General features: G+C 36.5%; 1 protein-coding gene across 1 annotated transcript; it reads right to left on the bottom strand.

Moving 5' to 3' along the window:
- Positions 1 to 83: 83 nt before the first annotated feature.
- Positions 84 to 14833, bottom strand: LOC306848533 (endosome/lysosome-associated apoptosis and autophagy regulator 1-like). The gene is made up of 22 exons (XM_079383141.1): positions 14574 to 14833; positions 12314 to 12434; positions 12004 to 12184; positions 11586 to 11733; positions 11273 to 11353; positions 8689 to 8794; positions 8435 to 8584; positions 7687 to 7775; positions 7367 to 7544; positions 7053 to 7181; positions 6792 to 6882; positions 6552 to 6657; positions 4801 to 4935; positions 4405 to 4668; positions 3324 to 3497; positions 3070 to 3220; positions 2890 to 2983; positions 2640 to 2741; positions 2005 to 2131; positions 1698 to 1876; positions 872 to 1037; positions 84 to 716 (listed from the first exon to the last, which is right to left on the bottom strand). The coding sequence occupies exons 1-22, from the start codon at positions 14679 to 14681 to the stop codon at positions 648 to 650; spliced, it is 2949 nt and encodes a 982-aa protein (XP_079239267.1). The 5' UTR covers positions 14682 to 14833; the 3' UTR covers positions 84 to 647.
- Between the last annotated feature and the right edge of the window lie 18 nt (positions 14834 to 14851).

Below are 14851 nucleotides of genomic sequence, written 5' to 3' on the forward strand. Positions count from 1 at the left end.
TCCTTATTGATATTATTTCTTGTTGTAGCTTGGTGTAATTATAGTTCATCTCAAGATTTAATAAACAATGGACACATTAGTTTTATCAAGTAGGCTATATTTTTAAGAAAACCATTACAAATAATATGATATTTCCTAAAATACAAATAACATAGTAAAAAAGTCCACACAACATAAATGCTAGTATGCCAAAACAATTGAATGATTAAAAAAAAAACGGAAACAGCAACATATTGCAGGTGTAGCTCTCAACGCATGAAAACATCTCACTGACCCAAATTAAGAGAAAAAAGATCATATTTGATAATATCACATGATGACGTCAAACAAATGCAATGTAAATTTTCCAGCATTACCTTTCACACGCATACAGGTGATACATGTAGCCTATATACACAATGCTATAGGTCTTTAAAAACTCACATCATTACAAAAAAAGTTTTTACAAAATCTTATGCTTATGCCAGTCTTGAAATCACAGGTTTATGAGGTGACTTGAATAAGGCAGACATATTTTCCAATATTTTTTTCTTCGCTCAGTCTCTTTGGGAATAAAAGTATTGACGTTATATTGTCAGATATTGCGTCATGGATGTCTTGTGACAGGCCAAACATTTCTTGCTGGCTCTCCCGGTGTCTCAGAAGTTCTAGTTCATCTCCATCTCCTGTGCAGCTGATGATTTTAGAGGAACAGAATCAAAGCCATCTGACGTTCTCTGTAAAATATCAGCAGTTTGTCAAGAAAATGTCTGTATCTGCCTGTTAATGCTACTATTACTGTAACATTAAAAAAATGTATAGCATCCATCGAGAATATAGCTATAGAGTTTATAGTACAGCCAAACTGAAGCCGGTCTTGTAACCTCCTTACCTCTCTGGAAAATGACTTGATCTTGGTGAAGAAAGATTTCTTGGAGAGGTAGATGAGGTCATCCTCTGCATCTTCTCCCTCCATGATGGCACAGCTATCTGCAGCCGGAAGTTCACACTCCTTATCTCCTGCAGTCATCATTAGCTTTGAGTACTTATACTGCAGCCTAAAGAGAGGGTATGAATACTTTTATACATACAGTAGCCTTCATTTATCCCCATTTGATCTACAATTAGGCTTATAGAGATAAAAAAAAAAAAACATTAATATCCATCTTTGTGGCAGTATGAAGTTGTATGTTGCTCTTTTTGTCTTAATTTCATTCACTCACAAAATAAGTGTTGTACAGTTATCCACTATGATTTTACACTTACATTCATGGAATTATGAGATTGAGCACTACACTATACTTTCGAGTGGCGATGAATAGATCAAAATATGTAATTATCAATATAGATATATGATAAAGTCTTGGCCAAAATGCAATTCCAGATGCAATGGGCTAAAACAAATATTTTAAAAAGTATTTTTGTTTAAAATAACCAAACTAATATATTTTTCCTTAAGTAGGCATTACTCGATTAACATCTATAGGATATATTTAATTTTATTCAACAATAATGTGGAAAAAATATTTTTCCATCGATAATTTATCAATCTTTATTTACATTTTCATTAGATCGAATTAAAACTAGATAATTTCACCTGTATGCTGCTTTGTTTTCCACCTCAACAATTTTATTATTGGATGTCAAAGTAAGTACAAAGTAAGCAAACCAGTTTTTGGTCCCATTTTCAAGTATCACATTAAATAATGAACTCTCACTTGCGTGTCCTTTTCCAGAAGTAGCAGCTTATGGTAATGAGCAATATAGCAGCCACAGTTCCAATGGAGACACCAAATTTCAGCCAGAAGTCCAGCGTCACACAGGCACTGATCTTCTGAGGAGGCAGTGACACCCCACCTGTGCACCTCAGAGGTTGCTGCCACACATAGGTAGTCCTCTGAGAAACATAAACACATTTTAGCTACATTACGTCATCTAATAAATGGTACAATAAAAACATTCAGAGGAGGAAAATTGTCTCATTCACAAACTGTGTGGTCTATCATGATGTGAATTGACATGTACCTGAATTCCTTGGATACAAGCGCTCACAATCTCTTTATAGTTCCTCTCAGAACAGAGAGGACAGGCGTACTGGGAGCGCCACAGGAAATGAAAGGAGCAGCCATCACAGGTGCCCTCTGAACAGTTGCTATACCAAATGCACACACACAAAGAAAACAAGCAATAAACAGCAATATTCTTCCATCGATTCGTCTGAGTTGGAATACATACATAAAACCAGTATTATAGTTCAGTCCCAAACCATACAATATTCACCACACATACATTTTCAAATCAGACTGGTCTTGATTGGTCTTTTCCTTGTAATAGCCCCAAAAGTAGGGCTGCACCATTTGGGCGAATAAAATTATAATTTCATAAAATTGAGGCTGAACGACTTATGTCACATGGACTATTTTAATGATGTCCTTACTACCTTTCTGGGCCTTGAACGCGTCAGTTGCGTTGCTGTTTATGCAGGGTCAGAAAGGTCTTGGATTTCATCAAAAATATCTTCATTTGTGTTCTGAAGATGAATGAAGGTCTTACGAGTGAGGGTTATTTTTGTGATTTAATAATCGCACTAAGCAATTTTGGTGTTGTGTTGATTAATGGTGCAGCCCTACCCAGAGGGAAAAGCTATTTTCATGTTGTACCTTGGAAGGGAAACATGGTTCTTCAATGTTACAGTGGGATCACATCGGAGCCTAATGGAGGCTGATCTTCCATTTTTACATGCTTGCGTCGTTTCTCTAGATCTGTTGACACCGTAAGAGGAAGAACGTCATTACAGATCAGTCTGAACTAAATCAACTGAGATACTGAGTTGAGGTCAACAAAATTTGTCTGTGAACATATTAAAAGCATTAGAATAAACTAAACACAGATCAATGCAAATACACTCACCTGTAGTAGAATATGACATCAGGAAGCTCTGATTCAACAGGAAAGTTGCCATCCAATGATGAGATGTCATCAAATTTGAAGTCAGTTGTCACTCCTGAGTATAAAAAGTTTGCATCTGATGAATCCACAGGACAGACCCAGTGGGATAGGTTTATTTGATAGAGATTTCAAAGCACTCACCAATTAAACTATCTCCAACAGTGAAGGGCTGAGAGGACACAACACTCTGACCCCTGACCTCAGAAGGCACTACGGTAGACTGACAGATGTAGCCTTTTACAACCCTCTTGCTTTCAGTTACATTTTCCACACAAGATGCAAGAGCTCTGTCCTAAATGATAGAAAGACACACTTTAATGTTTCATTCTGAGCTTTTACAACTCAGACTTCACTACATACTTCAGTAATGAATCTGGTCAAATTAATTCTCTTACTTCTGTCCCACACAACACCACACTGACATGGTGGAAATACTGCAGCCCTTTACTGGTGAAGCGTGAGCTGCTCTGGAAGCCAGTGACATTTGCCAGCGGAGAGAAATCATAATTCAGCCTCTCTCCTTTATGATGCAGTGCTAATGTACAGTCACTCATGCACACAGAACGGCCCTGTGAACAGAGAGGACAAACATATGACAGAAGGAAACAGATATATAAAATAGTTGGATGGTGCATGATTTGTGAAAATCAATATAAAGTGGTTACTAAAAATGAGCATACACAATAATAAAGTAGACTAATGTAATCACTATTAAAAATTATTATATTCTTCATTTTAATATACTGTACATCATTTATATATGCTAAGATATTTTATAAATGTAATAATTTTGAATACTTAAAGTGAAATAATAATTTCCCTTTACCAAGTATGCATGAGGGAATTACATTTTCATTTTATGACAGAAATTCTTATATATGACTAGGATTTTTATACAAGCAGCAAGCATTACAGTCTTGTTTTACATTACATGAATAATATGCATTGCAATGATGTGATTATGCTAGGGGTGGTTAATAATTATTAAACACAAGGTCTAAAAAGTTTGGGAACCACTGTCTTATGAGTTTGACTATTTATCCATAGATTGGAATGCTTGCATGATTGCATATTCTACATTAAAGCATTCAAGATGCATTTATTCCTATTTATTTTTTAATATACATTTAAAAGGTCAAATTTCAAACTTTGCACAAATTCAGTAAGCACAGAAGTTAGATGTAAGTTCTCAAGATTGCTGAACACTTCTATTATTACCTCATCAGCTCTTTGAATCAATATTGTTTACTGTAAACCTGTGGACTGACAACACTCCCACCTACTGGCCGGAACAGGTACTGTTCAAAAGCTAGCTATATCAATGCCTGATACTTAAAAACAAAGGCTTTAAAACTGCAGTGAGCTCAAAGAACAGGGGCTATTCACACAGAATATGTTTTTGGAGTGGAAAAGAGCACATGGTCTAAAGACAAGTTTTAAAGTTCAACTCCTTTTGTGTGAATAAATAATGCTTACTTCATTACTGTAAGTATTGGGTCCGCAAGGTATGCAGGCTTTCTTTCCGATTGGCTGCTCGGGCCTGATAATGGTATTTGAGGGACAGCTTTGACACACTCCAGTGCCGTTCATCATGTAGTGTCCTGGAGGGCAGGGGACGCAGGCAGACACAGAGTCAACGGCAGCCAGAGCACACTGGCGACATTCTGATGCCACACCCCCAATCACATTAGTGAGGTGGACAGAGTAGATCTTAGCATAGTCAGAGCTGTATTCATTTTTCTGTAAGACAGGCACACAGCAATAGATCAGCAAACGCTTTTTTGGAGTCTAAAATATCTGTTACTGTTACTTATATCTGTTAAAAGTGAAAACAAAACAGAAAAGAAGTGAAAGATTGTAGTTTAATCTTACCATACTGAATATCCCAGTGCGCTGAAAACCCCAGGTGAAGCTAACAGTGTTATTGCTTTTAATAAGATAAGAGAAGGACTGCTTCCCTCTACTGCTAGACCAGCTCTCCACAATATTACTCCATTCATTTTGCCCCTGCAAAGAGATGTAGACAAATCTTAGACATTAATACTCCTTAAATGAAGGAATTAAGAAATAACAATGATTGTACCATTTAAAAGTTTGGGGTAAGTAAGGTTTAAAAGAAGAAGAATACTTTTATTCATTAATGATGCATTACATTGATCAAATGTGACAGTAAAGACATTTATAATGTTACAAAAGATTTCCATTTTTATTCTTTTGAACATTCTATTCAAACACATTCCTTAAATATATTAACCAGCACAAACTTTTTTCGATATTAATAATAAAACTTGAGCACCAAACAAGCATATTAGAATTATTTTTGCTAAAGATCCAGCATTGCCCTCACAAAAATAAGTTACATTTAAAATATATATTATAAAACGGATAGTTCTGGTCTTTGATTCTGATTGGTTGAGCCACGTTGCAAACAGTTGTAAATTGCACTAAAAACCTACACCTTTGTTTACTTTGTGTGTTGCTTGGCAACCACTTTGTTCCAACCACAACTGTTTCTGAGGAACGACATTGTTTGGTGGAAGAATACTGTTTTTATTAATATCATTACACTTATTTGTTCTGTTTTATTTTGTGAAACCTTACTAAGTATATGAAATAACCATTTTATAAAAGCAATAAGCCCTGTGAAGCCGTGGTTTACAGTGAATTTATAACAGCTAAGGGTGTTTTAGGCACGACGCGAAGCGGAACAACGCCCCTTAGCTGTGATAAATTCACTGTAAACCACGGCTTCTTGCTTTATTCCAATATAAATGTGACCCTGGACCACAAAACCAGTCATATGGGTCAATTTTTCTAAATTGAGATTTATACATCATCTGAAAGCTGAATAAATAAGCTTTCCATTGACGTATGGTTATTGTTAGGACAGGGCAATATTTGGCCGAGATACAACTATTTGAAAAACTGGAAAATGTGGGTGCAAAAAAATAATAAAAATATTGAGAAAATCGCCTTTAAAGTTATCCAAATGAAGTTCTTAGTAATGCATATTGCTAATCAAAAATTACGTTTTGCTATATTTACAGTAAAGTACAAAATATCTTCATGGAACATGATTTTTACTTTAGAAAAATCTATAATTTTGACCCATACGACTGCCAGTCCTGTGTCCCCTTGTCTTGTTTTTTTTCTCCCCATTGTGCCTTCCCCTTGATCCAGTTTCTCCTGTGTTTGATTATTCTTTGGTTTCAGCTGTGCTTAATTAATTATCTAGTTTTCTCCCTGTACTTAAGTCCTGTGTTTCCTTGTCTCTAGCGTCTGGTGTCTTACGTCATTCGATGTCTCCAGCGTTCTCGTTGTTCCCTGCTTGTGTTTCCATTAAAGACTGTTTGAATTGCACTACTCCTCGCCTCCTCGTTCCCTTGCTCCCTGTGTATCGTGACAACAATATATTTTTGGCTATTGCTACAAACATACCCCAGTGACTTAAGACTGGTTTTGTGGTCCAGGGTCACAAATTATTTTAAATTATACTAATATTTCACAATGTTGCTAATTTTACTGTATTTACTGTCTTGGTGAACATAAGACACTTAAAAAATATTTTTAAAGCTCTAATTGTAAATGTCATATACAATAGAATAAAATACAGTCAAACTCACTACTATGAAATACAGTTTACAATCAGCTGTACACTTTGTTTCAAACACAAATGTTATTCTGGAAAGCTGAACTCTCTCATTGTGTTCACTCAGGGAATGAGGCAGGCTGGAAAAGGAAAAAACAAAATATATTGATCAAAATATTAATCTCTTGTATTAGCATTAATGTTGTCTTCATATGAGATATTGAGACCATTAATAAGATGCAGATGCTATTAGTTACCATCTGTATGTGCTCACCTGTATCCAGGTACTGTGAGTGTCAGCATCATGTAGTCAGAGTCCTGATTGCTTGGCGTGGTGTAGATGTACTCGCCCGCAACCTCCCAGCCTGTTACAACAAAACCCATAACTCACAAACACCTATGACAGAATGACTCGGTCTACAAAAACTTTATGCCCTAATCAATGGCTCACTTAAAATTATATATTAAATTATAAAGTTATATCAAATTTGCATAAAACTGCGTGGAGAGCTAGTGAGGAGATATTTAGGCCTACCTGTGCTCCTCTCAGTGCTTCTGTATTCTGAGCTGAAGACTGAACTCCTCATATTGCGGGGCATTTTGTTCCACCATTTATATTCAAAACCCACTACTGGTTCCGTTCCAGCGGGACACTCTGAGCATTCTGAACACATGTAACATGATCATTTCTAATAGTGAGCTCTGTTATTGATACACTACAATAAATGTACTAAAGCATACATGTTATATACACATGTAGTGTTGCCATCTAGAGATAGAACAGAGATGCATATGCTGTTATAGGTGAGTGAAATCGTTAATTGTTATCTGCTGGCTGTCTCTCTTTACCTGTCCCATTTGAATAGAAGCCATGTGGGCAGGGTTCACAGGTGGAAGTGTTGTTGGAGAAGAATCCTGGATTGCACGGAGGGCAGGCCATCATCTCCCCTGAAGCCGGAAGCTGCACTGCCCCCTCCACACTCTCACTGCAGATCTTAGGCTCGATCCACTTATACATCAGTTGTGTCTAAATATATATATAAGCAGTCAGTTGTCATCTGGAGATGTTACATCAATAAAATAAAATAAAATAAAATAGCCATCTGGAGATGTTACATTAATAAAATTAAATTAAATTCCCTAGATTTGTTGGATTTTTTTTGTGGTACCTGACCACTGGAGTCACATGGTGTGTGAGTATAGAAGTAATCAGTTGTCATGCAGGGCGGTCGCTGTAGACAGGTTCCAGATCCAATTTCTGGAGTAACACGACAGAGGAAAACGCCCATGGCATTAGGAAAAATACACACTCATTTAGATAAAGTGATAAAACACAGTAGGCAAATCCCATAGGGTACAGGCACTAGTGCATGCAGGTCATTTACATGAACATTTACTTTCATGAGCTTACATTTAAATGCTTGATCACATCTATGCAGATGTAATGTTTAAAGCCCTTTATAAGGCATATGATGGGTGACCACCGGTCATTTAAAATAACTATGCTTACATTCCTCATGGTTTTCTAGTATAAGACTGATATATGTTAGTTTAACTACAAAATCATTCAATAATTATATATATATATATATATATATATATATTAAAAAAAAAAAAAAATATATATATATATATATATATATATATATATATATATATATATATATATATATATATATATATATATATATATACTTCTTTTAATTGAAAGACTTCAGGATAATTTATGCACCTACACAAGGAATATAAATATGTTGTAAGTATACACAAAACACCCTGTAAACACTCATATACTTGTCTAAGTACAGATGAAAAAATAACACTACGAGCAATAATAAATGTGAAATGATAACAGTAGCAGCTGATGACTAACCTGAATTAACATGAACATTGCTTTAAAAATGCTGAGACACAAACCTGAATATTTGTCCGCCTCACAGGGTTGGCATGCAGTGGCTCCCTTATTAGAGTACGAATTAGCAGGGCATGGCATACAGCGGGCAGCCCCTGGTTTGTCACTATAGGTACCAGGCTTACAGTGAAAACACTCAGATGTATACGAGACACCTGAAGAAGGTCAATTATTATTTACTAAGTCAATTTTTTCATGCATTCAAATTCAAGCCATCTTTTTTCAAGGTAGTGCACAATGAATTGTGATGGATAAATACCTGAGATGGCAATGTTCTTCAGTAGAACCGGTTTGGCAGTGTTGGCAGCCAGAGAAAAACCTGTTGTTCTCCAGTACAAGACATTGTTACCACTACTCAGCTGCACCTGGATAGATAGCAAGAAGAAAAGGTTTTGAGGCCTGAGGCTTCTACATATTCTCTGAAACCACACACATACACACACAGGGGTGGATTTAGTGAATTGGGGGCCCCAGGCAAAAATAGGAATGGGGCCCTAGACATTTGCACACATTTACATTTATTCATTTAGCTGACGCTTTTATCCAAAGCGACATACAATTGCTATATATGTCAGAGGTCGCACGCCTCTGGAGCAACTAGGGTTAAGTGTCTTGCTCAGGGACACATTGGTGTCTCACAGTGGATTCGAACCCGGGTCTCTCACACCAAAGGCATGTGTCTTATCCACTGCGCCATCACCACCCCAAGGTTGATTTACCTAAATCAACCTTGAGGTTCCTTTTTTTGTTGGGATGCTTGCTGCTTCTCAATGGTGCCCCATAGCTGTGTCCAATGTTTGTACATTTTTCATGTACATGTTATAATGGGATTCTTTCATTTACATTTGCATTTATTCATTTAGCAGACACTTTTATTCATTTATGTTGTAGACCATGAAATAGCAATTTACCGTTGAGATGCAAGTTATAACAAAAAACTAAAATTATAAAATTATAAAACCCACAATTGAACCGACGAAAGGGATGAGTCAGAAGTATAAATTATTATATTATTTAAAATGGGTTTATGTGGGTGGATTTTCACATTGGTCTGAACAAAAACTGCAGACCGGATTATTGAAAATGCACATTCATTCTCTGCCAGTAGGAGGTGCTTTTGGAACAGCAGAAATATGCTCTGTAAACAAAGCAGCGCTCGGCTAATAAATTATACTTTATCAGGTCAAATGAAAATGCCATCGAAACTTTTCTGAAGACAATCGGTTCCCTTCAGAGGTTCATTCTTATAAAAAATGTAATTAGTGAGAATGAGAAAAGTGTGAATATAGCCTATATTGACGAGGAAAGTCCACTGATTTAGATATTTTAACTTGGGGCTGTCAATCGATTAAAATACTTATTCGCGATTAATCGCATGATTGTCATGTGTTAACTCATGAACATTTGCAACTTAATCGGACATTTTTATCTCTAATCAACATGGGCATGGACCAATATGGATGCTTCATGCAATATATGTATATTATTAGTGAAACCACAGTTAACAGAGCATGAAGAGTAAGTCATGTTTCATAGGTCATATATGTTTTTCAAAGAACTTGTTCATGTCTATTAGACACATGAAAAAAAAATAACATAGAAATACCAGGTTCCTATTACTTCTCTTTCTGTGCATTGAGCAATTTTCTTGCTACATTTGCAGACAGGGCAGCTCACTTCTTCTGAACATGCAAAATGTACATTTACTATTTATTATAGGTTTTAATTGTCTATATTATATATTGTATTTTTGCTGTTTTGTACATTGCCTATTTGGATATTTGTATTATTCTTTATTATCTGTGTCCTGTCCTGTCTTTCTGTTGCACTGTGGAGCTTCTGTCACTAAAACAAACAAATTCCTTGTATGTGTAAACATACTTGGCCAATAAAGTTCATTCTGATTCTGATTCTGATTATTATTAGGCTACATTTGTTTGCCTCTATGTGCCACATACTGTATTTTGATGCAGCTAAATTCTCAACAAAACTGTTTTCATTAATACATTTTACTGTTTCTGTTGTCAGACAACGGAATGAATATGTAATATTGACTGAAACGCGACAAATTAAGACTACATAACCAGCTCTCCCTTCCAAGATGTTAATCTGCAAAAAAACTGATTTATATCGTCTGATAAAATCAAACAGGCTACACATAAGATAAAGACAATAGCTGTGCTGTGATTTCGGCTATGCCTGCATGTAAAATGAGAGAAGCAACATATCTGTGTTTTAACAGAAAGCGCCGCTCGCTGTTACAGAGCAGACGCAGAGAGAGTAACATAGAGAGAGAGGTGTGTGCGCGCTGGGAAAGAGAGAGCTCGCGTTCGCGCAGCAGTCAGCTTCAGATGCATAATATTTCCATTTGCTACAACCAGGAAACACAAGAAGCACGTTCAACTCGGACACGCAGACGGTTGTCGTGGTAATAAACGCCGTAAACAGAAACTGTTCGCGTGTCCGCGCTTAATGCGCAACTCGTCGCCTATGTGACAAGTATTTTAGGGGGCCCTTGGCTTTTGGGGGCCCAAGGCAGTCGCCTACCTTTGTCTAATGGGTAAATCCGCCCCTGCACACACACACACACACAAACACACACGTGTTGAGTTTCCATAATTTATGGGGACATTCCATAGACGTAATGGTTTTTATACTGTAAAAACTTCACCTAAACCTACCCCTTACAGAAAACTTCATTTTGTATGCTTCATAAGCTTGTTTCCTCATGGGGACCAAAACATTTTCCCACAAGGAAAAGGATTTCGGATAATGCCATTTTTGTGGGGACATTTTGTCCCCATAATGTAGGTTTTACCAGGATCACACACACACAGACTTACATAATGATAATCCCAATCACTTTCTGATATCTTCATCCAGCGACGCTGAGAGTCTGTAGACTGACACTGGTCATTCTGAACCTGTTAGCACATGCATATCAGATCCCATATCATCCAGTATCTAACACTGGCACATTTGTGGTTGTTACGAAACTCAATTTATTAATTTTACATTGCCTATTAGATGTTATTTATATATTAAATATAAAAATGCCCTATATACAAATTCCATTTAAGTAACCATAATTTTTTTTTAAATTCTACATATGTATATTTGGGGAAAAATATATAAAAATATAGCCACAGTACTTACATAAAACTCAAAAAACATGTGGTTGTCTGGATAGAAGTATTGGAAGGACACAGATCCAGGCTTCTTTAGACTCACAGCATATGAAAGAGTTGAAGTGCACTCATCTGTGTTAGAGGCAATATAGTCACCTTTTGAGATCCATGTTGAGCTGCACAGATGCAAGAGACACATGCAATGGGTCCCCATTAAATCAAATTTCCACAAATGTCCATTCTTTGGTTTCATTTTAATTCCAAAAGATTCAAGGTCCTGACTCGTCAAGCACATTTGCATAAACATTCTGCGCATGCAATTACTGTTAAGGGAATGTTGAATGGCTCAGCCATCCACTTGATCATGAATTTTAAGCCCTAGCACCTGTTTGCATATGCTGAAATGCAGTAGCTCTTATTTTTTCATACATATATGAGTCACTCACTTGGAGCAATTTGTGTGAGTGTCTCCTAAGTTCATACTGATGCCATGGCTGACAAAGCCAGTGGGCAAAGTGTCCCACTCGTCGAAAGCAACACCCGTCCCAAGAGAATAGGTCCCTGCAACGCATTTCTGACACTCTTGAGTTCTCATGTCCAGAAATTCGCCTTCATTACAGCTAAACGCTGACAAAAGAGAGAAAAAACAACAAAGATTAAAGTATCTTAATGTATTTCTAGTTTTGAAAACCCTGCACCTGGTAACACAGCATGCTAGAGACCGTTATTGGCGGTGTGTGTGTTGCAGTTACTCACTGCAGTGGGTGCCTTTGACTGGATCAGGCAGGCCAGTGCAGGTCTCAGGCTTGTTGGGTATCGCTACTCTCCATCGAGAGCCCAAAACGTCACAGTCTGTGTACTCAAAATGATAATCGGACTGCAAAATATTGAAACATACAAAAACAGCTGCATTGAAATGTCATTCATTTTGAAAATAAGACAAAGAAAAGGATCACTGTAAAAAGTTTTGTGCACGGTAATACATTTGTTGGTATAATTGGAGATATCAACCACATAAACCTTATTCAGTAATGATTAATTTAGTGTTGAAGTAAGTAAATTATATTGTATAGCTATCCAATTAATGTAGAAAAACAGATTAAATGATAAAAAGCTGACGTGGAGTGTTCAACAGGTACCTACTCACCAAATAAATTAATAAATACATGGAAATGAAATGCTGATTTGAGTTGGAATTATTTTATATTATGTCATTTATACTGTCATAAAGCTTCTGCTAAGAAAAAAGTTTTAATTACAATACTATATTACAGCAATATTAAAACTGCAGTGGTACAAAGTCTGTCTCTGAGTGCTCTTAGGTAATTTTCACTACCGTTGATAGCTGAGATGCACAACTCATCATTTTGTGCTTCACAGACATAATATAAAATTGTGGTTACCAACATCTTGTTTATAATGTTCCTCTGGATTATATGTCCTTCTAAAATACTGCGTAAGATCAATATTTCCACAGTAGGCGGATCCACCCACTGAAGATCAACTTCAAGGAAGTCTTCGAATCCTTGTCTAAACAAACAGTCTTAAGCAGGTATTATTTACTCACCGTTATGCAAAGCAGGAGAGCCTGATAAAATAAAATCTTGAATATATATTAACATCTCCAAACATCTTGTTTATCAGTTTATCCTAATTTAACGAAGGACATAATTATCTGTAACAAGATACTTAAATGCTTAAAGGTGTGGTTTAAATGAAATAATTATTTAGACTCAAATGTTGACAGCTAACTCCCCCAAAGAACAGGCTGCTGGCAAGAAACAAGAACCTAAATTAAAGTGACAGAATGGCACCTGAGGTAACAGCAGACACTTCACTTTCACAGAGCAAATCAGAATGACCCATGTGAAATTAAACAAGATTAATAGTTAACAAGACCTCAATGTGACGAGTAGTCGTGCTTCCTAAGTGCTTTGTGTTAGTGCAGCAACATTAGTAATGTTTAGTAAGAAAGAAAGAAAGTTGTTGTTCTGCGCAAGCAGTCCACGCCATAATCCTCACATCCATATAAATGATGAAACCGAGAAACCAAGGAAACAGAACAGACTGACATTTGTTTCTATGGTGTCTTTTAGGGGTCAGATTAATTGATGAATCTCTTACTCCCACAGAAAACATGGGCTGTTTTTTTCCACAAGGTTAATGGAAATTTTCACTTGGTCCATTTTCAGTTATATTTGCAATAATAAAAATGTTTTAAAATTATATTATTATTATAGACAGGTATATCAGTTCATGTACACCAATAACAATGCAGCCATTTGTCGGCTGATCATAACAGCAGATGCCCCTTTCACACAGCTCTCTAGGGCCAACGGACAAGCTTATCTAGACATGATAAAGTAAATGGGTCACCCATTTCCATGATGATGTTCACTCTTATTCAAACATCATTATTTTCTTGAGGGAAAAGACGACCGAGAGCTAAAACATACATACAGCAGAATGTTAACAAGTTTACTGAACGCTAATACTAATGATGCATGTGAGCTTTTTATTAACTAAGAAAACATCCAGCTCACATACCTTACTTGTTTTATTAAATATGAGCTGTCAGGCTCCTTTTTTTTATGAAATTTGTACGGTTTCTTTTTTGTAAAGTGGCGTCATGTGATACACATTACAATTTTCTCAGCATGTAATCAATGAGGAATAACAATGCTTTCTGTTACTATTACTGGACCTTACATGATATATATTTTTTATAGAATGTACTGGCCTAGTCCTCCAAGACAATGTTGGCTGTTTATAATGATCAATATTCCATAAGCAGCAGCATTAGCTCACAAACGTGTTATTCTTTTAATGCATGTTCAGCCAGTCAGACAATAATTTCAGTGCGTTATGTAGTTCTAGCAGCTGTCAGAAATAAACAGCATATAATAAATAGTTCAAATCACTTGAAATTACGTTGTTTTAAAAGACTGTTGTAGTACCTCACGTTACTGTCTCAGAAAATCTGTAGGCCTATAATACACGGTAAAGTAGCACCTACCTCTTTGCAGCTGGGTAATTCACTTGCCCCCGTTAAAAGTAAGTGAAGCAGAAAAATAACAGAAACGCTTTGCGTACCAACATTGAAAAGCACATGGCTTAAATACATTTCTGTTTCCAAAAGATACGTTGACTTCAGACAAGGCGTGTGACCGTAACAGATGTGGTGTAAATATTGCTGGGCTTTTATCCAGACACTGTTTGCACATACTAAACGTGTAACGCGCTCTGCTCTCCTATTGGCCAGTCTCTTTGGGATGGAGTCCCAACTGCAAACGT

The sequence above is a fragment of the Barbus barbus genome (assembly GCF_936440315.1).
Source record: "Barbus barbus genome assembly, chromosome: 28".
Taxonomy (NCBI): domain Eukaryota; kingdom Metazoa; phylum Chordata; class Actinopteri; order Cypriniformes; family Cyprinidae; genus Barbus; species Barbus barbus.